The 27134-nt window shown below is 38.9% G+C and overlaps 1 protein-coding gene across 8 annotated transcripts in view; it reads right to left on the bottom strand.

Moving 5' to 3' along the window:
- The window catches only part of SH3KBP1 (SH3 domain containing kinase binding protein 1), a 235511-nt gene that overhangs the window by 83682 nt on the left and 124695 nt on the right, over positions 1–27134 (bottom strand). For 5 of the 8 annotated variants that reach the window (XM_054821679.1, XM_054821732.1, XM_054821697.1 and 2 more), the window contains 3 exons: positions 22194–22317; positions 15616–15690; positions 4981–5177 (listed from right to left, as the gene is read on the bottom strand). In XM_054821679.1, coding sequence (XP_054677654.1) covers positions 4981–5177; positions 15616–15690; positions 22194–22317 — 396 coding nt within the window. Of the gene's footprint in view, positions 1–4980; positions 5178–15615; positions 15691–21619; positions 21738–22193; positions 22318–27134 lie in introns of those variants that run through there. The other 3 variants (XM_054821723.1, XM_054821738.1, XM_054821688.1) reach the window with 3 other exon arrangements.

The raw sequence follows: 27134 nt of genomic DNA, 5'->3' as shown, positions 1-27134 counted from the left end.
CTCTTGTGTCTATTTCCATTATTTTCCATTTTTTCTCTCCCAAACATACTAAATATATACAGAAATAAAAATTTCTGTATAAATTCAGTGTTTTGCAGGGAGAAGAATCCCTAAACACCAGCTAACTAGATCTTACAAGTTTCTGGATCTAGAGCCATGACAGCCTCCTCCTTTATATTAAATCATTACAGTGGCTGCAATATTCCCCAGTTTGATGGTTGAATATATAATTTACATTAAGTTCTGGCAAACACTAATGTGACCTCAACAAAGGCTGTTAATGAAATCTAGCTCTGCTCAAATTCACCACTGCTAGCAAACTATGAAAGCCTTGCCTGAAGAAAACTACAAATATATCTCAAATGGAAAATGTAAAAAATACTCTCAATAGCCTCTTCTAAAGTAAAGGCAGTTTTCAGAAAGATAAAAATGGCTTTTTAAGACTTTTTATTTTATATTCACCTATTATGGCCTTTAGCATTTCCAGCTGAAGCCTCAACTCACGGACCAACCTGATACAGTTAACTCAGACTAAGGAATGTAATGGCTGAATTAATTTTCCTGTACTTGTATGGGTTTATTTTTAGATACAGGAGAGGAAAAAGTGATAGCTTGTTAGAACAACGGAAGCAAATATAGATCATATTGGAAGGAAGTGCAACCTAGAAATAGAAGTTCTAGATAAGCCACTACCAAATGAAAAAGGAAAAAAGAAATAAGCATAAACGCCTGTTTAAACGTCTTGAAGCTGCACAAGCAGGAGGACAACACGTGAAACGGGCATTTCTATTTGACCATAAAACTTGTGCTACTTTAACAGTGTTACACTGAATTTTCTCAGGAGACACAACATGCCTATACGCGTACTGTACTTCTTCGAAAAAGTCATCTGTCAGCCAGCTATGTCTTCCGTTACATGCAGCATTGCAAATTAGTTCACTTACACCTACCATTAATGGGAATTTGACAGAGCCAAACTTCAGGAATCTGATTCTAGTTATACATGGCCAATGGTCAATTCATCAATGCAAACAGGCAAAGAAAAGGACTACAAAGCAATTTGATTCTTTTATTTTTTAAGAAAAACACAGCTCTGATGGCACTGCTCAAATTAAACTCCTACAACTGCATCATTAATTTCCCTAGGATAATCTGCTTCTGTGATTTTTAGAACAAAGAACAGCAAAGCAATGAATTCTGCACACCAATAAAACCAATGGAGTTTCCCGCAATTCCTCAGTTTTGCCTTTAGTTGGGGAGTCTATTGATCACCATAAAAGACAAGGGCCACCATATCCTACATTGTTACCACTGGGCTAATGCTTGGAGCACATCAAACTGCTTGGTGATTTACAGGAGAGCCTAATGGCATCTGCTTCTGCTCAACTGGCAGCAATCCTTTCTGCCCTCATACTCCTGCCAATATTTGTGTAAAAGCCTTAACTTAACATCCCAATAAGTCATCTCACCTCTGCATGAAATATGATCTAAACCTATGATTCATAAAACTGAAAGCAGATTAGAACACAAAGTGATAATGCCAACAAAATGAGACCCTGCTCTTCCGTAAATAGGACTGACATTTTGCATGGGAATTATCTTGTTCTAAATAATCCCACATTATAAAATCTTCCCAGTAATTTACCAATGCTTTAAAAACAATCAGTAGTTGTTAGGAAATATTTTAAACCAAAAAGGTAGCAGTATCATTACAGTAATATATAAAATGTTCCATCAATAACTGTATCAAGAAGAAGCAACAGAAGGAGTTTTAGGGTCCCTAAACTTCAGATAGAATGAAAAAAAAAAAAAAAAGGAAGGAATTGAGGAAAGCCTTGTTTCTGCCTCTTCAAAAGATTACAAGTTATTGAAAAACTGAGGTTACGTGTAAATGAGCAAGGCACATACCAGGGCACAGATCCCTTTAAAAACTACATTGCTAGAGAAAAAATTGTTCTAATTTGGCACTCCGTGTCATACATTGGAAGACTTTTGATCCGGTATGCAGGGCGCTCAAGCTAAACATGACCTTGCTTGGAACGACAAACTTAACGCAGGATTTTCTCTCTCTGTCAGTATTAAATGACAAAGAACACGTCGATGACGAGGGAGGAATTTCTTGCAGTCAGGAGAGAAGTATTTGGGAGGTTAATGGTTTGCAGTTGTAACCAAATGTTGCGTCAGTGAATCACGTTTTAGTGCTATGAGTAGGCAAAGCCCAAAGTGTTGAAACCTCTTAACAGCACTGCTCAAAGGTTAACCATCCTGACTCTAGACAGGAAAGAAGCAACAACAGCAAAGAAGTGCTGCTTTTTGTTATCTACACACTTGAAACACAAATAATGGATTGTGTTTACAAAACCGATGGTATTATTTTCCACTAACCATGTCAACTTTAGGAGAAATATGAAGACAGGAAAGAAGGTCTGTGGGTAGGATGGAAAATTTTAGAAATTTTCTGAAAATTCTATATTTAATTTTTGGCTGCGTAACAAACCTATTGACTTATGCTGCACAAATATTTATTCTTCGCAAAAAACAAAGGTAAGACTTCTCATTATTGTAAAGTGGAGTAACACTTCAGGGAATGAAGGCCACTTCATAAGCACTTTGCGAACACTTCACATTAAAAAAAAGGCATTCCAGAGTTCAAGGGATACATAATTTATTTTAATCAGTTCCTATTTACAATCTGTAGAGATAGCTACAATTATAATAAACTGCAGACACAAGAAATCCTTCATGTGGCATTAACAGGGCCTTATCATTTGTAAATTCTAATCTGCCTATATCAGACTTGGGAGAACTGAATTTTGTGCAACACTTGAATTTTGGTCAGTGCCTACATATGCATCACCCTTACAAGTGAATGCCTATGTTACACACCAATTCTAAATACTATTATAATGTAAATTATAATAGTGTGTTTATCTTGGGTGATCTTCTTCTTGCACTGTGTATTTCCTTTACATACCTAGATGTGGGAAATTAATAATTTAAACTCACCTCTTGTAGGACTGCATTATTAAAACACACATTTCCTGATGCTACAGGACTTTTTATGTCCTGAGTCCAAAAAAACCAAAGGGTTTAAGTACAGCCATGCATGAGTTTAAGTCTGCCTGCTATCAGGTGCTTCCTACATACAAAGCAATTTTCCTTACACAGGACTTGTAAGGAAAGACTTCTAAGTACAAGATCGCAGGTAGCCATCAAATTATAAAAACAAACATCCTCTGAAATGGGTTTAAAAAAAAAGAAACCTTTAGTTAACCAAGTTAATGTTCTGGTAAAAGTCTTTTTCGGTGTGTTTACAAAGCTTTCATAAAACCTAGTTGCACCCTGAACACTGGCAGGTTGTCAGGGTCACAAATAAACCATGCTGCAGAAAGACACTGTGACGGCTCCATGCAAAGTTGACTTCACTGCTCTCTGTCCCATTCCCTGAATGCAGCAGGAGGGAGGTTTGTTAGCTAGCACTCACTGAACACTGCCAGGCCTGGCCTGTCCCTGTCTTGTATCCCAGGGGGGGCTTCTTTGATGAGGTGCCACTGGAATACAGCTCAGCTGCTCCCAGTCCTGCATGTTAACAAAGCCATGCAGGCTTTGAAGAAGTCAGCAACGGTCAAAGAGTAATACAATCGAGGTTTTTCCTTTACTTAGGTTATCCCAGCTCTTCATTACTCTCCTTACACAGAATCCAAACTGCAGCCTACTGTAAAAAATTAACCAATTCTGCCTCAGCGTAGCTAACTTAAGAAGTTTCCACCATGCCTCTGCAGGATCTCCCCTTCTGCTGTACTGCTGTGAGGGTAGGTGCTGTGCTAGAAATCAGATCACTGAAATGATCTAGGCTACAAAACAAAAGCTTTGTGGGCCAAAGAGAAGTAATTCATGAAGCGTCTGGTTCTACAGACAACTGGACAAGCACAACTCAAGGTGAGAAGCTGCTGCACCAGGGAATAAGAGCAGCTGCCCAAGAGCTTCTTAAAATCACCATGGAGCCAAAGAAAATGTATCACCTAACTATGCCCATAGCAGAACTCCAGGCTGTGGAAGCCTCCTAACACTTCTCAGAAGATCAGCAACCCTGTGCAAATCTAACTGTTGACTTAAAGGAAGGATTTCACAGATTTTTCTTTGGTGGTTACTTCATTAGGAAACAATGCACTTCTTTCTTTGTTTTCCTAATGAACATACCTTAGAGCGATCAATCCTTTTGTGTTTTGTTTTTTGTTTTGTTTTTTTTTTTTTTAAGTTTGCCTCCTCCAGTTTATTAGAAACACCTCATTTTGCTTTCTAGTCTCTATTTCTAATGTACTTAGTGATAGTTTTAGAGGCTTTGGAACAAAAATTGCTCTCTAAAAAGATAGTCTGTTTCAATTTGTCAGAAACTAAGGTTTTTTCCCCAAGTGTTAATCTCAGGACTTTCTCTTATGTCACATAGAACAAACCCATAAAAAATATGCTTTCTCTTTTACTAATCCCTTTAAACAAAGCTAGGTGATTTTTGAAAGCATCCTTTAAATCAACAAATCCAGTACTAAGTTGAGGTATTTAGGTATTTGCCAAAGCTTCCTTTTTCCCAAGCAAACTGATGGCACAGTGACAGTATCTCCCTCTTAGTTCACATAAGAATTAGCAATTTCTTTTTACCATAATGTAACTGAAAACCTGAAAAGCCTCTCTGGTCTTGTTCTCTAAAGTAATATTTGCTTAGGAAAAAAAAGGCCAATTAAACAGATGAGGTAGGAACAAAGGAGTAAACCTTTAAGCAAAGTAACAGTTCTTGCAGGCAGCTAACCTCACTGGAATTCACCTTCTGGCATGCGGCAAAAGAAAAAAAAGTAGAATCGTCATGGAAAGATTAGGAAATAACGACCATAAAGCTTCAAGTTTGGGCCAGTGACAGAATTCAGAACTTTAACATGAAAACTTCTTTGAACCAACACCAAGAGAGAATTAAGAAATGACACATACCTTATCTACTGGGAGAAAGTCATTTTCAACTTCTATTGACCTTGGTCGTAGCTTTATAGGCTTGTCTTTGAAGATATCTCCAAAGCCAACACCCTTGACCTTTTTGGGTTGGATTGTTGTGCCTCCATTGGCTCCTTCCGATTTTGTGCTGCAAGAGTCGCCACCATCACTCTCAGAGCCTGTAGCATCTTTTAGGCCTGTGAAATGCAGGGATGAAAGAAGGAATCTTAAGTGTGAAGCTCACTGCTTTCAAAACAGATTGTGACTGGAAAGTGATCCCTCCCATCATCCTCTAAAGGAAAAAGAAAACACAAGAAACATGTACAGAAGATGCTTTCTGTGCCATGCACTCATTTTTGAGTTTTAAAAATCACTTTATTTCATCACATTGGTGTACCAGTCAGAACTTACACCAATCCACAAAACATGCATAATCCAGCATCAAAACTTCATGAATGAAGACGGTCATTCCTTGAGTACCAAGAAAATCCTTCTTCCTCAGACAAAAACTATTTGGAAGAGAACTCAATAAATGAAAGAGTTAAATTCAGTTCTAGGGCAGCTGTCGTATAAAGCCACTTAAAGCTAACAAGCAGTCAGACCAGGCGCGCTGTACCTTAAATCTATGTGACTCATATCAAGCCAATTATGCACTTAGTATCTAAAGCTACATTACCTAACTGGGAAATATAAAGCTAAAAGCTGTTTAAACAAATTTGCAATCAAATAAGCTGCATAATACGTTCCCTGCTGAAAATTAAATCTCTCTGCAGCATAGACAGCCTCATAAGAAAAGCACCCATGCACGCTGTCCTCTAGGAATATAATAAATCAAAACTGACATTCTGATTTGCATTACTTCTCTCAGTGAACAAGGAAATTTATTTGCGCTTATCTGAAAATATCTGCTGTTTGAATAGCAGAGGCCACAGATGCGATATGGTGATGCTTCAGCCACTTTGCAGAACGGTGCAGCATGAGGCCAAGCAGTCACTGGTAGCAAAAGTGACCCACTGACGTTTGCTCCAATTGAAACAATCTCCCAGATCATTTAAATCTTCCTTCCCACATTACAGATTCACTTAACTATGTTTCCAGGAAAACCACAGCAACTGCTGCTACTACAGCACTAATTCTACCTAATAACAAACTCAAATCCTCCCATTCCCTTTGCAGGCATTCATGGTGCTGCAGATGTGGATCTTAGAAGTCAAAGAAAGAAAAATTTCAAGTAAGCTTATCTTCTTAATTATTTTTATATCAAGGTCCACAAAGTTATTGCAATGGGTTTTCATCATAAGAGGCTGCCAGCATAGAAGAAAGATCTTTCTTTAAAATCTAGACACCTAAAATCAAGTAGAGATTACACACAAACCTCTTTCCCTCTTCCCTTTGGTAAGTACATAATGTTACCCCAAAATTATCTATATTTCTGCCAAAAGGAAAGAAAAGGCACTAAGATTGGGAGAAGTCTAGTGGATCCCTATAAAAGGGCTGCAAATTGTGTAGTATGTGCAAAGTTTATATAAAATCTTTGTAATGCCTCAGTTTCTACGATTCTCTGATGTGTACAAGCAACATAAACAGAATGAAGCAGTGTTCCTGAGCTGAAAGCATCCGAATATAATTTTCAGCTTACACCAGAACAACCCTTCAAAACCAAAGAGAGGAATTACCTAAAGAAAAAATATTTTGATGAAGTCAATGAAAATCTTTATGAATAAAATTTTAAATATTAACAATTGAATCCTTTGCTTTTGCCTCCCTGACTCAAGTGATGGCTCTGGTTTTAATAAACAGTCTCCATCCAACAACTTTCTGCCATGCTGGTGAGCAGAGACTTGTTTTGGGGGAGACTTCTTGTCTTCTTGGCAATTCACTGTTTAGGAACACAACTACCCGGTAAAACATGGCATCTTCCTCAAGGGCTACTTCAAGCTTCTCCAGTGAACCACAGAAACCACTGCAAGTCCTGAGGCCTACAGCCACAACGTCGTGATCCAGGACGCAAGGGACTCATCTGTTAAATTGTTTTAAACACCAGCGTGCTGCTAGGAAAGGAACTCAGGAATTATATGTCAGGCCAGGATTTTTGGCAAAACTGTTAAGCAGAAAAAACATCATATGCTTCTCTGAGACTTTCTGTATCCAAATCTTGAAAGGAGTATGAATGCAGAATTAGAGAAAGTTCCCAGTTAGAAACAACAAAAAGACTAAAGACTAAGCAGAATGCTTTTAGGCCTTCTGGCCTCCTGAGTGGTTGCTACATCCCCCTGTTGAATATAAGTAACATTTCTGTTTCTATGAGTGTTCAGTTTAGATAGCACCGAACAAGTTATTTGTTCCATAAACTGTGCAAGACTGGAATTGTAAAGAATTCTAAATAACAATATTACGATTCTTTTTTAAAATATGCTGGGGTCTTGATATCTTTACATGGACCTTGAAGGGGAAAACTTCAAATCTGGTCTCACTAGTTTATTATGGTAGAACACTAGTATTGCTGCCACCATTCTCTTCCAGAGCTCATGAAAGCAATAACCAGGGAATTCAAGCATTCACAGCGATCCTGCTCTGTGCTGTGGCTGGGGGTAGCGGGGTGGCTATCTGTAGCAGAGCCTTTCCATGATGTAGAGGCACTAAGAGATGCAAGGCTAGATTAAGCCTGAGAGGTATAAATCTCTTCAGGCAACAAGTCAAAGTCACTGCCTCTTTCTTATTCCTACACCATGTTGTGACTTGGCCAGTAACAGAAGAAGCTGTAAGTTCTACTAGCTGGACCTTTCCCAGCTTTGCCAAAGATCAGTCACTAGGGCCCTGGCTGAGATAGAGGCTAGAACCAACTTTCTTTACTACTTCTAAATGCAAAGAGAAGGGTCACCGGTCAACTACACTGAGTTACAAATAATATTTCTGAGAATAAAATGTCCACAACTCAAAAAACCCTCAAACAGATCACAGTGGTCATCATCTCTTTGCTGAACAAAAGATCTTCTTAATATGGGATAAGAAAATTACCCTCTGGCAGAGGTTCCCTCTTTCATCCTTGCCAGAATCTCCTCGAACTACTCTGTGATGAAGGGAAGGAGCAGTGCAGGGACCTCCCTCCACAAGTAACTGGATTCTAACTGATAGGATCCATGACCACTCCTAGCCATTTCCTGAGATGAACAGAAAAGCTATTTAAAATAATAGCTTTCTGCATCACTAATTGGGGCAGAAGACGACCTGACCTTGGCTAGCTGTTGAAAATAAAATATGGAAGTAATTATGGGAATTACTCAACAGGTTTCACATGGACTTCCAGATCTTTGAAGCCTGCATGAAAGAAAGATCAGAAATCTCAAGGGGCTACAATAAGAATTAGGATTTGTTTATGGGTCATCATTTGTTTTTCATTATAGCATCTTCATCTTTTATTACCATTCTTCTATGATGAGACATCACACCTTGCATCGGAAACCTCACCTCAGGCTTACAACAGATTTCCCTAGCATCACCCATCTGTGCTTGATGCTAATCCAACAGCCACTTCATTCTCAGTGCTGCCACAGAGCTTTGTCTCAGTATACAGTCTTCATAATAAAAGCAACATAGGAAATAACAGTAATTTTTTTTTTTTTTTTAATGAGGACAGAACAAACTGAAGTGATGCCTGTCTAAACTAAACTGCATTTGAGTGGCCAGATACAGAGGCCAACCTTACAAAGCTCCTTCAAACTTAAAAGAATCCTTCCCGACCAATTGGGAAAATGACCTCATTTATTACTTTTTGACTGACACAAGCTGAGGAGCCCTCTGGATTTAAATAAATAATTAAGAATAAAAGTCATGGCTTTTCCAAGAACTAGTCTGCTCTTGCTTTTATCATTTCAAGGCTGAGGGAAAGAGACAAAGGTGACAGAAAGGGAGGACTATATGCAGTGGAAAGTGAGAACAAATTAGATAAAATGAAGATCTGCAATAACATTAAGAAACCATAATGCAGTGTTTAAGTACAGAACAGTCCTGCAAAAAATGATCTAACATGCTCTAACTCTTAAAGATGTGCTAAGGAGACTCTCTCTTACCTTCCTCCCAAGGTACATGAGATATACACTGCTGGTTTGTACAGATAAAGAACTTGCAAGCAAGAATTTGCAGCACTATGTCTACCCTTGCCTGACAAATTCTCTCATTTATCTTTTCATTGGGTCCCTCGTCTTAAAAACAGAAAAATGTCTCTTTTTCAACGACCCTCCTTTTTTTTCTTCTTCAGCTTTTCATAACCTTTTTCACCACTACTGCAAGCAGCTTAGTAGGAGAAAAGAGCCGGGGGGACAGTTTCCCCAAAAGACGGATGTAGCCCAGAGATACAGCTGGGAACTAAGCAGCAACCTGAGCGACCCAGACTGTCAGATTATGAATTTTAAACATGAAATTTTCTGCAAGAGCTACAGTTAGCCAGGAAGTCAGGTTGCTAAATGGGCATTAAAAACTGGAGAGCATTTCAGTTGGCAGAGGCTGCTACTGCTGCTGCCCAACACACCCACGCAGTCTGCAACAGCTGTGGTACAGCTCTGAACTTAAGCACTAAGGTAAGGCCAGCAGCTCAGCAAACTGCTATCCTAGAAAGCACTAAGTACATCTTTTGCTTTTCTTTTGAGTGTAGTTATTAAATACTTCAAATATAGCCCGGACAGGTTAAAAGCTAGTCAAGCCTCTCGCTAAGGTTTTTTTTTTTTTTAATTTTTAACAGTAACTTTTCTAGACTCTGTCAGCTCTCTGTCAGCATTTGGAGAGCTGACAAGCGAAGTACCTAACATCAACAAGGTGCTCACTAATGTGCCTACTATCACACCAGTCCTAATAGTAGGAAAATTTTTCAGATCTTTAAAATTTCTCAGGAAGGAGATAAGTCTTTTGGGGGTGTCACTTCCCATTTCTGGCTCTATAGGCAAAGACACTATTCTTTTACCTAGATTTACTGTTGCTGCATCATCTGTAGCACCACAAGGTAGAGCTCGTATTTGAGTGTTGAGTGTACTTTATGCTAAGCTCCATGAAGTCTGAACAAGGGCAGCATCAGCAGCAAGAAGTTAAAATTCCCAGCCCAGGAGCCCACTATTCCCAACTTTTGGCTGGGACAAGATACAGGACTACTGACATATGGCTATTTAAAACCACTCGGAGCTCTAAGATTCTCTGTTGCTTCATGCTCCTTACAAATGCAAGATAATTTAGTATTCATGAAGAATAAATTCTCACAACACTGTCTGGAGGAATTTCGCACTTCACACACATTTTTTCCTCTATGGGTATATAAGAGAGCTTAGTTTTCTCAAGACATTTCAAACACGCTACACTCCTGCTATGCCAGTTACAGGTCTTTTCAGAGCAACATTCTAAAATGTTGAAATTTTGTACCAAAACAGATTAGCTCAAACAAGGCTTAAAAAGAGACAGCAACATCAGACTTAATTCACCAATGTCCGCAGAGTTGCGCTGGCATCAAACCAAGATGCTAAATCAGAAAGATATTTAGGGATGATAAAGGACTGTGTAAACTAAAGCTGTTAAAACAAAAATAAACAGCTATGATAAAATTAACTCAATTCAAAGCAGGAAACAAATTGTTTCTAAATAGCTTAAATTGGCAGGAAAACAGGGGAATATATTGTGAGCTTTCTAGAGCTTTCTATTTTGAGCTGTTATTCAGCAATTTAATTTTTGTTCTTTATTCTGGATTGTTCTCTCCACAGACAATTTATGGCACTGGGCAAAAGGCGGCCCACTCTGATGATGTGTAAGCCAATGATGCTCTGGCCCTCTAAGCGCTTCTCCGGCTACCTCTGTTAAGTGATGTAAAGTTCAGCTGTTCAGAGGCACACACCTGAGACAACGCAAAGGATCTCCTGACTTGGTCTGGCAGCCAGAGAAAAATGCTGTCAACTGTGTTTAACAGAACAAAGAAGCGTGTAAATGGAGCTTATTGGGATTTTTGCCTTTTATGGAAGGGAAGGAAGGCAAGGGGAAATACGGCCTTTCCTTCTATTTAGAGAATGACAGCGTGGAACGCCCGAGTGACTGATCTGAACGACAAAGAAGGTGAAGTTATACGTGGCAATTGCAGTAGATCAGACAGGAACTTCCTTTCTTCCTTTTCCTCACATACTGGCGAAGGCAGAACAAATACCCACAGCCTATGAGGTATTTATCTTGAGCTTGCTTTCCATCAAAGTCCTGTATTTTGTTGAAGCCATCCCCAACAACATTCCATAGTGTCATAAAAAAAAGAAAAACAGAAAAGGAAGTTTGATTTTAAATATTACTGTAGAACGAAGCCATGCTGAACTTTCATAGTTTAAAGGTTAATAAATTCACACTTTCAAAAAACAAATTTATGCTTCTTTACCAAGAATGGTTATACACGTACAAATGGCTGAGGCAGACTATCTCAATATTAGTTATTATTTGCTATTCTCAGTTATATTCCTTGAAGAAATGTAACCATGTAATCTAAACATTTTGTCATTTCCCTTCAGCATGTTCTTTTGTCTTAGCACAACAGTTCTTGCCACGTGAGAAACAGCCCCAAGGTGTTTATGCTTGCACAAGAAACCATGCAGGGAAAAGGGGAGCAGTGTCCAGCACCACGTAGCAGCATGCATTAAGGGCAACGCAGCGCAAGCATCTTCTGCAGCATGAACACAGAGCCATCAATACAGAAGTTGGTGGCTTCATCTCATCCCCAGCCACTTCCCTGAGTACTGTAAGAGCCAACAGAAACAATCATTCATTCACCGGAGCTCTACAACCGCACCATCATCATCTTCATTTTGGAGCTATTTTTTCACCAGCCTTGTTCTCACCAAGTACAGGAGGATGTTATTACACATGAAAGGATGGGTAATCACAGCCAAAAGGATTCTTTACCTGTCACTCAGCAAAAATTGGTATTCTGTGAGACTCATGGAAAACCACTTGCTAGAGTCCGAATCAACGGAAGGATTTAACGTGTTTCACCCCAGTCAACATAAGTCTTCCACCCACCACCCCCAATCCCTTGCCATCTGTACATTTGTTCTCCAGAAAACAGGATGCTTATTTTTAATCATAAACATTTCCATCACCCAATTTTAGCACTGTTCTCAAATGTTATTTTTCATTGTAGCAGCTGTGTATTTAATATATGTTCTTCTTTGTAAGCAAGTTATAAGAAGTTGAGGTGAAATAAAAAATTGTAACTGTCCTCTCTTCAGAACTGTTAAAATCCACATTCGGGTTTCTCGTTTAACTTTGCTCACATTCAGACACTCTTAAATGGGGTTAATAATGTCATAAATACATCAACCATATTGATTTCTTTGAACACTTGACCAGCCATTGTTCCTCCTGGATTAGGAGGAGGGTTAAAAAAAAAAAAAAAAAAAAAAAAAAAAGTAGTAAAAAAAAAGTAGTGGAGCAATAGAAAACACAAGGTTACTCACGAATATTTCTGTTTCAACGATCCTGTCTCATCTTCTTCCATTATATCTAATATCTATTACTGACAGCATTGTGGATCCACATATAAGGAAAGAGAGGCAAATATTTGTCAAATCAAACATTGTATCTGCCCTGTTCCTCAGTCATAGCATCTTTGAAGAAAAAGGAAGTGAAGGAAGAAAGAGAAATTAAACCAGGAAAAATTAAAAAAATTAAAAATCCAAGAAGCATTTTTCGTGGAGGTGCAGGAAAGTTGCAGGATGAGAGAAAAGAGGGCTGTGATCAACAAAACAACAATTTTTTGTTGCTGTGTGTCCCTCTTCGCCCAGCATACACAGTAGCAAAAATTTTCTGACAGCAAGTTAATAAGCAGAATGCCAAAGGAGTTGGAATTATTGCTGAGCGGAGCCTGGCATATCTAATGACCAAAAAAGCCATGTCAGCATATGAAGGCAAGGCCGAGTGTTTATGCAGGAGATAATCTTGCATATTTCAGTGGAAGGTATCTCTAGAAGCAGCTACACGCTAATTCAACAGCATTTAGCTATTATAGGCCTTGATTAAGTAAGAAAATTTCTTTTAAACACAGCAGTTGCAAAATGGCTTTCAAAATAAAAGTATTTTAGCACTAAGCATATGTCTGTAAAGTAAAAGCTCTAAGCTTGCTTCAGAAGTTCAGCAACGCTTCATGCAATGTGATACAGGTGAATCCAAGCACCCTTTGGGCATAACTAATCGAAAGCTATGAATTGACTCCAGCTTAACTTATGGAGAAATCAGAAAGCTGAAATTAGAGCAGCTGTGGGTTGTTTTAAATAGACATCCCTAACGAAAAAGAAGTCTGTGGAATGTCTCCAAATGATTTTCACTGGAGACATAAGCACATGGATATTTGCCTAAAAGTAAGGAGCGCAGATCAGATATGAAATGGAAGGAGGTTGCTGCACCTTCTGTAGGACTGCTCTAGAAGAACGACAGGAGTATGCAGGAAGCGAGCTGCCAACAGACGTAGCAGGTAGAACCCTCCTTTCTGTATGTTAGTTCAGGAGATAACATTGCTGAGAGTATCAACAGTGCCAACCCTCATTTTGTTTAAAACTTTCCCAGATGACCTGATTTTGCGTACCGCCCACTTCAGTCCCAGTTCCAACCCACTAAGCAACAAACAAGCCACAAATGTAGCTGGACATCTGGCCTTCTGAGATGCGGTTTTACAAAGAAAGCAAAACACCTCTGGCAGCATGAAAAAACATGCAAGTCTCAACCAAATGCCAAGGGAGGTGGTATTAAACATGAGATCTTTGGCCAGCTTTAAAAACAAAGTTTAGATGAGTGTTTGCTCAGAGCAACACGAGACAATCTACTGTGGGCTAAGCTGTCTTTTTGCAGCTGGTTATCAAGCACACCTGTAGATACCCATCCAAATCTGCACTCCATGAAATCAGTTTGATGAAATTTATTTTCTGCAGCACGACCATGGGCCAGTATTATTAACAACGAGAACTAAATGCACAGCTCTAGCACAACTGGAAAGGTGACTGAATTCACCCTAAATGACTCGAGAAAAGAGGAAGGGCTGTTTGACACGTTACGAAAAATGGGCTGGGCACGGTGAGGAGGTTTCTCGAAAGCTCTGAGGGGTAATGCTAGGGCAACACTGCCCAGAAAGATTAATGTTGTAAAATTAAAGGCTCCAAAGGCAGACCTTGCATCTGATTTGAAGCTGGAACTTAAAGTTAGAAGTCAAGCATACTGGACATTTACTTCGTAAATCCTTATTATGGTCATCAGATAGGTGGATTTGAGGACATGATGGTCTAAGAACTCTGCAAGAAGCATGCAATTTGAGTGATGCATAAGCAGTCATGAAGACTATATGGTGAGAAGCAGCAGAAATATCTGAAGACCACCAGCCACATGGTCTGCTCCAGCCAGAGCAAGAGCTTGGTTGGAAGCTTGAAAAGAGCTGCAGAAAAGGATAAATTCTGGAAGACAGGGAGATAATTCTCAATGAGGAAATACTCAGAGCTACACATATCCACAAAGATTTTTGTTTAAAAAAAGATCAGATTTTGTTTAAAAAAAAAAGGTGTAAGTGCAAGTTATCAGAATAGAAGACTACCACTTCAACTGCTTCATCTTGTGCTGTGAACATGGATAAGACAGAAGTTTTCAGAGGTAGGAGAGCAAACACTCCCACCCAGAAAGAAGGAAGAAGGGCAGCACAGCTTGGATCTTCTCAAGAGAAAGCTGTCTGGGACGAAAGCAGATGCCAAAGTTAGCACAATATCCTGTTCATCAGAGGACAGGACTGAACACTTTGTACTTAAGTCACACTGAATGTGACTCAGTAGAATCTCTTTCTGCTAGATTTCTCGATGAGGAAGCAGGTGGAAGGACAGATTTCTGTCTTCCTTGCTTCCTCTGTCTTGCATCTGATGTCACCATCCTCTCTTCTTCTGTATTAAGAGGGTAGTCAAAGCATATGAAAAGCAGCATGTTCCCTGCTTCCAAAATGCAGAAGGCAAAAACCCGAACATGAAATGAAAGTAGCTTTATATCTTTTACCTTCCTTGGCAGAAAAAACTATCAACCAAAATGCTGTGAGTAATAGCTGTCAAAGACAGAATGCCAAATGAAGAGCATGCATTAAATTAAAAAAAAAAAACACAACACCAAAAAACCCTCCAAAACAAACAAACCAAGCCCCACAATGTTCTTTAAGAAAAGCAAAGCATATTTTATGGATTCAGCAATCACAATGGGAACTTTATTTTTAGAGCAGAAGGAGTTTTAATTCAAAGATTTGTGGTTATTATCAACAGTCTTCATGTTTCTAGTGGTAAAAATGATGGGACTAAATGGTTTTAATTTCAATCCATAGCTGAGACCCAAACATCCAATATAATTCACAATTGATCGTAGGCTTACACACATACGCATATATATATGGACATACTGCATACACATGCACAGAAGGAACGACTGCATTCTCATTGCATTAAGGCTAGGCAGTTCAGCAGCAGCAAACTGACTTTAGCTTACAGACAAATATATGCATGTAGAGTAGCCATAAGTGAGTAGCAGTGGCACATTTTACAAGTGTAGATAAATCAAACAAGTACTGAGGACTAAAGCTATTGCTTGTTGATTTTGAAACGCACTCACTGTTATAGCGTCTGTAGCTGTCAATCTTTGTCGGTGCCACTCTGTACAGAATTGTCCCTTCAAAGGCAGACTTTCCTGACAGCAGGCAAGAGAAGAGGAAAAAAAAGAGAAGGGGCAGGGTGGGGGTGAAGAGATCGAATGATGGTAAAAAGAAGGGAGAGGAAGAGGTTTTAATCTGTATTTTCAGTCACTAACATTTTTAAAGCCTCATTAGCAAAACAACGAGAATATTAACAAAAGTATCTGATTCTACATGAAGTTAAAATATTCTTACTGCATGTATGTCAGATAAAAGAATCTCATGATTTTGCTAAAGCTGTTCTTTACAATGTCCAACAGAATTTTTTCTTGGGTTTTTGTCTGTTGTCTGTCAAGTTGCAGAACTTGCAAATGAAATTATTTTTCTTATTCAGCCTCCTCACGGGGTGCAGAGGAAGCCTGAAAAAAATTATTACTGCAATGATGTACTCACAGTGGCTCAACACTCCTGATGCAGATGTAGTGCACTCAAACAAGCACAGCTGACATCCAAACAGGGCACTGAAATACTCACATTTCTTTAATATACCAGGATCCTGTGAGCATCAGAAACACTGCATCTTTCCAAGCTGACTTATTCGAAATGTTTTGGACATGGGAACTGGTTTTAAACAATGCTAAGTTGAAGGGATAGGACACTAAAACCTGAATAAATCAGTTTTTCAGCCAAGAGCTTAATCAGGTGTTTTGACTCAGTACACATTAACAAAAACAAAATACTAAAATTAAAAAAAGAGAACAACAAAACAACAAAAACCCCCAAACAAATCCTACTTCCCATCTTAGAACTTTAAGATAACATTTTTATTATCAAAACCATTAATTTTGTGTTTGGGTTTGTTGTTGTTTTCTTTGATAGCAAGATAACTCATACTCTAGTATTTATTACATGAAATTCAAGTGAAGGTAAAGGCATGATCAGCTGAGGTGTTTTGTGTGTTTTGGGTTTTTTTTAAACCCAAGGTACCCAGGCAAGCCCAAGAATATACCAATGTCAGCTTGTTTCAATCTCACGTAGGTATACCATCATAAGAATTAATGCCTTCTGTGAAATTTTATAACAAAACAGCCAGTATGTGTGAATTGTCCCAACACAGCATCACACCCATTTTGGTACCATAAATATGTATTTTTTCCCCCCTGCATATAATTCTGTTGGACTTTCAGAAGATAAAAAGCTATACTCATTTATGTATTGTAAAAAGCTGTTTCTTTGTTTTGTTCTTGTAGTTGAATTAACAGCAACATTTTTTCTTGCCTTATTTTTACATAATGAGGAAGCAAAAATGCCACAAATCCATCTTTCCACCTTGTTTTTACAAAATACCATGAAAAGAATGCTATTAAAACAGTCAAACAACAGTTAGGAAATTGCTAAGAGAAAGGTACATTAAGCTTCATGACACTGAGGCTAACCAGAGAGACAGGAATGGACATCTCCAGTTTTAAGAACTCAAAATACAGGAGGTTGCCTGACTGAACCATCAGCTGATGAGTCTGTCATCGGTTCTAGCTCCAGCAGTCATGACTTCTCAAGGGTTATCCCAAACAGGTTCTAAAAATAGTTGATAGATACTATGAGGCCTAGCAATTCCTGAGCAGACACATGCAAGAGGCAGCAAGATATAAAAGGCAACCTTTAAATGTTGTCATTACATTGCCATGAACATACTAACATGCTTTTGAAATCACCTCCTTAATATTAAGCTGTGATTCTCTCAGATATGATTCATTTGACTACATGACAACTTTTTGGTTCTTGACAGGCTGTAATGACAAGATTGGTATTGAAAATATTCTTAAAATTAATACCAGATATCTGAGAAATCTAGAAAATAATCTTATAATTCATGTATCCATTCAATATAGTAATAAAATTATAATGCATACTTCCTGTTCATGTTGTAACATTCCCTCAAACAAAAAACATTTTAATTTAAGAGGATGCTTTAAAGAACCAGGAACTGTTGTTTACTCTCAGGGTACCTAATCCTGTCCCTGCTACATTCTGAAATGTACCTTTGAAGACAAAATATTGGTGCTCACCTTACAGCTGGGACAAACACTTTAAAAACAAACCAACCAACCCCCAAACCCACAACCTTTTGATCTTGTAACATTTTGTATTGGGTTTGCATGGCAAGGTTTTGATAGCAGGGGGGCTACAGGGGCAGCTTCTGTGAGAAGCTGCCAGAAGCTTCCCCTATGTCCAACCAAGCCAATGCCAGCCAGCTCCAAGGTGGACCCACCCCTGGCCAAGGCCAAGCCCAAGCCCATCAGCAATAGTGGTAGCACCTCTGGGATAACTTATTTAAGAAGGGGGAAAAAAACCTGCACAACAGTAGAAGCAATTGTAGCCAGAGAGAGGAGTAAGAATATGTGAGAGAAACAACTCTGCAGACACCCACGTCAGTGCAGAAGGAGGGGGAGGAGGTGCTCCAGGCACCAGAGCAGAGATTCCCCTGCAGCCCCTGGAGAAGACCATGGTAAGGCAGGCTGTCCCCCTGCAGCCCATGGAGGAAGGATGATGGAGCAGATATCCACCTGCAGCCCATGGAGGACCCCACGCCAGAGCAGGTGGAGACACCCGAAGGAGGCTGTGACCCCGTGGGAAGCCCATGCTGGAGCAAGCTCCTGGCAGGACCTGCTGTGGCCCTGTGGAGAGATGAGCCTACACTGGAGCAGGTTTGCTGGCAGGACTTGTGACCCCATGGGGGACCCATGCTGGAGCAGTCTGGTCCTGAAGGTCTGCACTTCGTGGAAGGGACTCACACTGGAGCAGTTCATGAAGAACTGCAGCCCGTGGGAAGGACTCACGTTTGAGAAGTTGGTGGAGGACTGTCTCCCATGGGAGGGACCCCATGCTGGAGCAGGGGCAGAGTGTGAGTTCTCCCCCTGAGGAGGAAGGAGCGGCAGAGACAACATGTGATGAACTGACCACAACCCCCATTCCCCATTCCGCCGTGCCACTGGGGGGGAATAGGTAGAGAATTCGGGAGTAAAGTTGAGCCCGGGAAGAAGGGAGGGGTGGGGGGAGGTGTTTTAAGATTTGGGTTTATTTCTCGTTGCTCTACTCTGTTTTCTTGGTAATAAATTGGATTAAATTTTTCTAAGTTTAGTCTGTTTTGCCCATGGCGGTAATTGGTGAGTGATCTCTCCCTGTCCTTACCAGGAGCCTTTAGTTATATTCTCTCTCCCCTGCCCAGCTGAGGAGGGCAGTAACAGAGCAGCTTTGGGGGGCACCTGGCCTCCAGCCTGGGTCAGCCCACCACACATTCTTACTTTCCAATCTGCTGAGCACCCACCATCTAAGGTTCCCAGCCCTTCCAGTTAAGGGGCAAGTAAGTCCCACTATCAGTATTCAGAAATATTTAGGCACTTCCAAAAGTAGCTCAAGCCATTTTCAAAAAAGGGGCTTTTTGTTCTGAGGAAACTTTTGAGTTACTCTACAGCAGAGCATGAAAAGAAACCAAGGTAATTCCTTCTGGTCATTTACTCTGATCTGCTATAAAATTTACATGGACACAACAAACCAATAAAATCAGACAGCACCTTTCTGCCCATTGGGCCTGTGTAGGTCATAACAGAAAGACAGAGAAATATGCATTTTTATTAATCTTATTCCTAAAAAGCAAAATTATACCATTTTTCTCTTCTGTATTTCTTCCACTCTGAGTTCACAAGAAATTACATTTGCTCTTCCGAAAAGGCTCTCTTTAGAGAGCATCAGTAAAATGTGATTAAAAGATTAATTTTAACTAAGTTTAACCAAAGCATTACATTTAACTATTAACTAAAAAATACTCTTGTGTTTGCACAGTGTTCCTTCTCCAAAGATCCGATGCTACTTTCCCAAGTCTCACAGTAAACCTGCCAAGTATTACTTTGTCCATTTTATAAGCTGGGCTGAAGAGTTCAAGGTTGCTGCTCAAGATTACAGAGCCATACCCCAGCCCTGTCTAGGCCCCTCGAGAAGCTGTGTAGAACCTCCACGGCCACCCAAGGTTCTGGTTCAATGAGCAGGGACAGCCCCCTCACACCTGAGTGCTAACTTAATAACAAAGAATTCATATTCAAGGTTTCTGCCTTATGAAGTTCTGTGATACAGACATACTCAAGCAATGTTTCCAGAGAAAGAAAAATGAGTTATTGCAGCTTTGAAGTGCTGTCATGTTTCGTCATCTATAGAGGAAGGAGTTGATCTAGAGGCATGAATGTACACCCTTTTGAGATGTTACCCAGAGCATTTCAACAGTAATGCTAGCCCGATGCCCAAATCTTCCAGGGTTTACTTGTTCAGTTTTCTTTTTGCTTTAAGACTAAGCACAGATACTTTAAATTAGTTTATCATTCCTAGTTAGCTGTATAAACTTGATGAAATTTTTGCAGTCTCATTATGGAGATTTTCAAATCCAGATAGTCAGTGTACCTGAATACAGCCTCATAAAGCACCATGTGTTAGAGAGGAACACCTGTAACAATTACATATACCATATAGAAAGAACTGATTTGATGCATATTTCTCATAGTTCTGCTAGGGGAATGCAGTTCTTACATTGATAGTATTACTTTAAGAAAAATAAATTAAAAAGCATTAAAACTCCCATAAGAATCTCAACATTCCTTGAGTCCCTGTCTCTCAGGAGGTTTTCTTCTGTTTTATAGGTATTTTGCTATTTAGAAAATAGCTCCTAATAATACATCATCTTAGCTAGCCACAAAGCACCTCCAAAGAGTTAAACTACACACAAGAAAGAAGAGAACCCATTTCTCAGCTATAGTTATCTTCAATTTAGTTAAAGAGACAAAAATGATATCTGTGTTACCGATATCTTCTCAATAGAACTATCACAGATTTTAGGTTCCACTGACAGTCAGAACCAGCACACAAAACTGAGTTTGAACTAAGCATGTGCCATTACGGATGTTGATGAATAAGCTAATACTTTGTGGCTGCTTTTACACACTCCAATGTATGTTTTTGTCAACAGACATTTTCAGGATGCTCATTATAAACTAAGTATTACCAAATTACCTGGGGAAGGAACATTCCATTCATTCATACAGATAAAACTGGGGTATTCCATCCTGAGCAATATCACTTACCTTTTTCATTTATAGAGTACCAAACACTACAGAATCCAGAGCTGAAACTACATCTACACAGTTAGTTCTTCCAAGACTCACTGTGACTATAATGAACGAAATTCATGACAGCATATACAGGTTAGAGAAAGCAGTTTGCAATCTCACTGAAATGTGCAACTTGACTTAATGCCCTTCTTCCCGTTCCGCCGCACTAAAATTGTTAAAATATTTTCTTTCCGGTCTGAAGGAATGTTACCTGTAAATATCTTTAGCAGCACTGATCACAAGACTAGGTCAGCAGTGCCACTACACATGAATAGGTACTCCTTTACAAAAACAATATGAAAAATTTTCATCATTACAAAGGTCAGATTTTTTAGGATCTTATTTCTGTAGGGTATATTTGCCTTAAATGGAAAAATGAGAGAAAAAAGGAAGTATTATAACTTTCTACCTCTGTACAGACAGACTGAACTACAAAGGCTGTGGTAAATTTCAGCTGAAATAAGGTTACAAAGATCTTGGGAGACTTTTCACTTTTGCTTGTTCAGAGATCTCGGAAGAACTCTACATAGCCATGAATATCTGCAGTGCTGAAAATAGGAAGACCTTGGCAGGTGTTGTGGAATTAGCCTGAAATATGTAAATACAATTGCCTTTTCTTTCTTTCCACTAAAGATTCAGGATTGACCACTGAATTAGGAAATATCAAGAATATCTGTTTGAAAACCAGGAAAAACATGAAGACCACCAAGTATCCATTTCATGTAACAGCATACTTTTGGTTCAGGTTATTCTTCAAGGCAAGTTATAAATAGGACAACCCACTACCATGCTTATACTATTGCAAACTTAAGTTACCAAACATGCTTTTCACCTGCAGCAGTACTGGCCCACTGTAAGTGAGAGAACAAACTCCATGTCCCATTTCTGGCCTTTTTCCCTTTGGCTGCTGGGGCAGTGGGTGACGAAGGTGATAGTAACATGCTCAGCACCTGGAGGGAAAAAGTGCCGCATGTCCCACACCAATAATTATGAATTCTTAAATCTACTGGAGTCATCATAGAAGGTATGGCACTTTAATCCCTCGTTTAAATAAACACAGCCACTTTGTAGATGTTTGGTTACTTTGCTCAGTTTCCACATCTAAAGACAAAAGAAAAATTTAATGCATTTTGAAATTCTAAGCCAATAATCATCATTGCCTTCTGCGTTCTTGGTCTGCTGCAGCTTGGCAAGTCTTAACACAGCTCAGGGAGCGTTGCTAATATTACAACTCAGGTAGCATTGCAAGTACATGCTTATCATCTGACCCTTTCACAGCATAAATTAAGAACATGGCATTCAAAACCACTTCCAAGCAAGAGATAAGAATGCGCTACCGTGTCAATGTGTTATGGGGTAAAGACACAGACACACATACAGAACATCAATAATATTTTTTTCCTTACTTGGCTTTACTTGCTCTTCTTGTGCTATTCCAACATCATCAGAATCAGACAATTCCTTTATGAAGTTGGAAGGAAACATGCCAGTCTTTCCATTGAGTATACCTTCCCACCAGCCCTCTTCCACCTGCACCAAGACAAAAATACAAAAAAAAGGGGGTTTAACATAAGCAACGCTTCACAGAGTTACATTATATACATGACTTTCAATAACAATGACAGTAATGATTTTGAGCAGTTTGTATTAATTTCAGGTATGAGGAGCACATGGCACAGGCTCCAAGCCAGAACATTTTTTTTTTTTTAAAGTACAAACAAGAAAGATGCATGCACCGATCTGTAAATGTCAGCAGTGCTGACAGCAGTCAGAAACATGGATGAGCATTAAATAAAAGGATAAAAGAACAACTAGAGAGCTTAAGGTGTCTCCACATTTCAATTTTAATGGATATCAGTTCAATCGCTAACTTTTCAGTGCACACCCCACTCCCATTCATGACCATCTTCTTAATGTATGTGATTTACCATAAGGGTTTAAATTCCCTGAGTCATCAATGGCAAAAGAGAAATGCCTGCAAAGGGCTATTCAGAGAATCTAAACTAGGTATCTTAATATAAATCATGTGAATATTCCTGCCTTCCCCATCAAAATCAGAAATTATCTATTTTAAAAATTAAGAATTTTGCTACTTCATTAATGTGTTAATGTAAGAAATCTATGGAGAACAAAGAACAGTAGTAATGCATATATGACTCTACATTTACAAAGAACTACTGAAATACATAACAGCAATGTGGTCAGAAGGAGGAGAGACACTCCCTAGCCCAATCCCAAGAGAAAGTATCACTTAAAAATGACAAACTCCCTCCTGTATAACCCATTTGGGATTGAACGGCAGTGTCAGGCAGTGAAATGACAGCCCTTAGAAACCAGATGCCTTTAGGTTATAATGGCACAGCAAGAAATGACTTATTATATGCATCAGCTAAACACACCCTTGACAGATAAATATTTTTCATCTGTCAGACACTGTTCATTCACCAAGAAAATGACAGAGGAGGACAGTGTCAGTCTGTGACACATCAGTCTCCAATAATGTTTGACCCATCTCTTTCCTGCCCCCCAACAAAATAGAAAAATAGAAAATAGAAAGTTAACTTTACAAGTTGAGGGTGTTTCACATTTACTGCTAAAAAACCAGCCCCACATCTTAAATGGTACTAGTTAATTATTATAGAAAAAAAGTCTGGTTTATATCACTTATCCATGAAAATCTCAAGTTCTTAGAAAACAAATCTCTTAATAAAACAAGCAAATATTTCCTCAAACTATAGAGGAATGGTTGAATTTTTTTCAACTTAGCCACACGTACAATTTTACTACAAAGCAAACTGTTAGTTCAGGAGTGCCTTCTGTGCTTTCTCTCCATCCTCATCCTTTTTACTACATTTCTTGTCCTCCTGGGTTCATTTTTTTGTTTTAATTTGAAAGCAGTTCAGACCAGCACAGATTAGATTAGATTAGATTAGATTTCATTTCATCTCAGTACCTGCCCATGACAAAACTTTTTGTATTTTTTTTTTCCTCGAAAGCATCAGTGGTATTAGTGAGGTCAAGCACAATTCTGGGAATAATGGCTATTATCTTGCTGCTACTTCAGAGGATGGAATACATACAAATCACTCAATCACTTCAGTGGAGTGTGGGTTTTTCGCATGATAGTATCAAAGTCTGTAAAAGGTAATATTTGCTCTTCTTCTCTCCAGACAAACTAAAAACCATATGGAAAACTGAAACTGCAGGACACACACAACACTTCGTAGACTCTACAAATTATATCTCTAAATACCTATATATGCTATATCATTATATAGAAAATACACAACAAGGCCAAGACTGAGCTATAAAATATTTCAATTTTTCTAATGCACTGTTCCCAGTTGGCTCTATTGATTAGAGTTAAACATTAAACCGTAACTGCATTAGCTGATTGACCAGAAGATTAATCATGGGGGAATTACACAGTTGCCAAGATCCCTGCTTTGGAAGATGCTAAGATTACTTGACAGAAATAAGGTGACCAATATCACTCAGTTCCATCTTTTCTCCTGCTTACTTCTTACAGGGTAACATAAGTTAACATTAGCACTCTTTATGTGGCGCGTTTATGTACAGATCTCTATGTACGTGCATGGAAATACACATATACAAATATCTTTAGACAGGTAAATCTAAATTGGATGTGAATATACTCACAGCATTCACTGGCTTACTGTAGGTTTTCCAGCTGATACAAGAATGAATTATCTGAAAATACCATGTCATATTCAATAATTTTACAAATTCAGAAAAATCTAACCCAAACTACAGGGTTTTTTCCATAAGAAAATACAGAATTATGTTATCAAGACATCAGAGGTTCAGGTCAAACTGGGCCTCCCAAAGATTTATTAGGAAATTTTCATCAAAAACATCAAAAGCTTTCAGTATTTTTAAACACTATAGCTACATGCTACATACCTTTATAGCCTCAAAACAGACCAGCTAGAGATTAATCCATACAATAAAGAAGACACTACAATACCCCCAGGATTTAGTTATCCAAAATTGGGGCATATGGTTTGAAATGTCACAATAATTTCCAGCCAATAAAACCTTACAAATGAAAATCCATTATTCATGGGGGTAATCCATCTGGAGGTATGAGCACTCAGTAAAATTTGTTACTATACTATTACAACAAAGTGCTTTCACAATTTATACATCTAGGTACTGATTTATGCCCAGCATTCATGTGGTGAAGCAAACAATCTAAAAAAAGGAGGATTTAATTCAGTACTTCATGTCCCTATGCCAGAAAAGAAGTTCTACTATTCATAATATCATACACACCAAATGTAAGTTCAGCCTGAATACAAAGTTTTTGGTTTTAAGTTAGTAAAAGAATCTTTCCAGTCTGCCAAATTGAAGCAGCTACAGCTAGAGGTATTTTCAAGACGTGTTTTCAATGTGTTATGTCTGTTCACTGCCTTTCAGAAGACATGGCATGTCCTTATCTTGCCAAGCCCCTAGGCTGCCAGTACTGCTGTCACACCACATTTGAAGAGCAACAATATACAGGAAAGTGACTGAAGACACTTCATTACTCCTCTTCATATATTTAGGGAGGTAACAACACATGCACCCAACTGCAACTCAGTCAATGCCATGCGTGGGGCAGGGACAGATGCAATAGCAGACAGCTATATGCAGTCCAACCCCTGGATGTGACTGAATGAGATACGAACTGCAGTATCGCCAGAGAATGGTCCATCACTTCTAGAGAGAAGCATCCCATTAAGAAGCCTTGCCTTTGGGATTTAAAGGAAAATTTAATCTATATAATAGTTATGCAACATGCAAATGTTCTTCCAATATCACTGTGGTTTGGATTTTTCTTTTTTACATTTTCAGTGAAGAAAGAATAATTGTACTATGTTTTTAATTGTCTTAATCAGTAGAGCCATGTAAATGAAGTTTTGGGAAACTATAAACCAAATACAGATTAAAATAACTCAAATTATACTGTCTTCCTTTGTTAGAAGGTGAGTATTCAAATTGTGAGATCCCAGCACACATTAGCAACACAGAGCGGAAAGACAGTAAGAGGTTGTTAATAGTTAATTTGACTTACAAATAATAATATAAATAAGAAATAATAATGAAGTGCTCAAAATAGATACCATGGAAGTAGACAGACAAGAAAACAACACAGAGAATTATATGTGTGAGACATTCAACACACAAACAATAAGTTCTCAAAAGGGTATACAGATGCTAGGACTTAAAGCTGCTTAGAAATCATCAAAAATATTGAAATCAGCCTATTTCCATGTTTAAAGTACACACACACAAAAAGGAAAAGAATATGACAGCACTTCAAGCCTTCAGGCAAACATAATAGTTCTATTTCAGACTGGGAAGGCAGTTTTATCCTGTAACTGTAAAGCAACCAAAGAAAACAAAACCACTTCAGTAGGTCACTAGGACTACAAGATTAAGATATTCCAAAAGTGAGGAAACATTACTTTTTATTTTCTTTAGGTTTTTCTCTTCATGGCCAATACAATCTGCAACATCACCCTTTAAAGAAAGAAGTGTCAGAAGGAGCATCAGCCTGACCTGCTGCGCAATAAGCCTTCTTGTTACGAGCCTAGAAGCACCTTCCCTTGAGGGAACTGGGCGGCCATCCCTGTAACTCCAGGATGGTATACCCAAAAAGAACAGGAATTGCTGAGGCCAACTACCAGCGGTTGCTTGCCAGAATATCTAGGCCTGCCACAGCTTCTTGCTTACACCTCGCTACGTAATTAATAGGCTGAAGTTGTTAAACGATTAAAATATTCAGCTCTTTGGAATCACTGACCTAAAGTGTGTTTCCAATAAACTGCAGTATCCGCCTGTTCCACAAGCTTTTCTACAGCCTGCAGCTTTGCCTGTTAGGCTGCCAGACTACTTACAGCTCAGCTAGGGCAAACGAGGGAGGCTTTGAGTCAGGAAAGGTTTCAGGTGGAAGAAAGTCTCCCTGGATCACAACAGAGTCTTTCCGGGCTGTTAAAACTGAAACACAGTCCCAGGAATAAAAACAATGCCAGAGACAGGCAGCAGGAAGGAGAGAAGCCCAAGGTCAACCAATTTTCTTTTGCTTAGGGAGAACTAGAGCCCAAAAAGCAGAGGAAAAAACCTTCCTTATTTTATAAATTCTGAAGGAAGACCTTGAACTTGAAGGACAAAAGCAATCCTATGCTTAAAGGAAATTAAAAACATAGATTCCCAAGAGGCAAAACAAACAAATCATATTCACTGCCAATGGGAAAAGAAATTTTGGAAACAAGACCTCAACAGAAGATGGTGCCTACAGTGCCACTTGATGGCTTGTTCTGGGAGTGCATTCAGAGATACAT

This window comes from Grus americana, chromosome 1 (assembly GCF_028858705.1).
Source record: "Grus americana isolate bGruAme1 chromosome 1, bGruAme1.mat, whole genome shotgun sequence".
Classification (NCBI taxonomy): Eukaryota; Metazoa; Chordata; class Aves; order Gruiformes; family Gruidae; genus Grus; species Grus americana.
The sequence above is the reverse complement of the archived record's forward strand: the minus strand, read 5'-3'. Positions and strand labels throughout refer to the sequence as shown.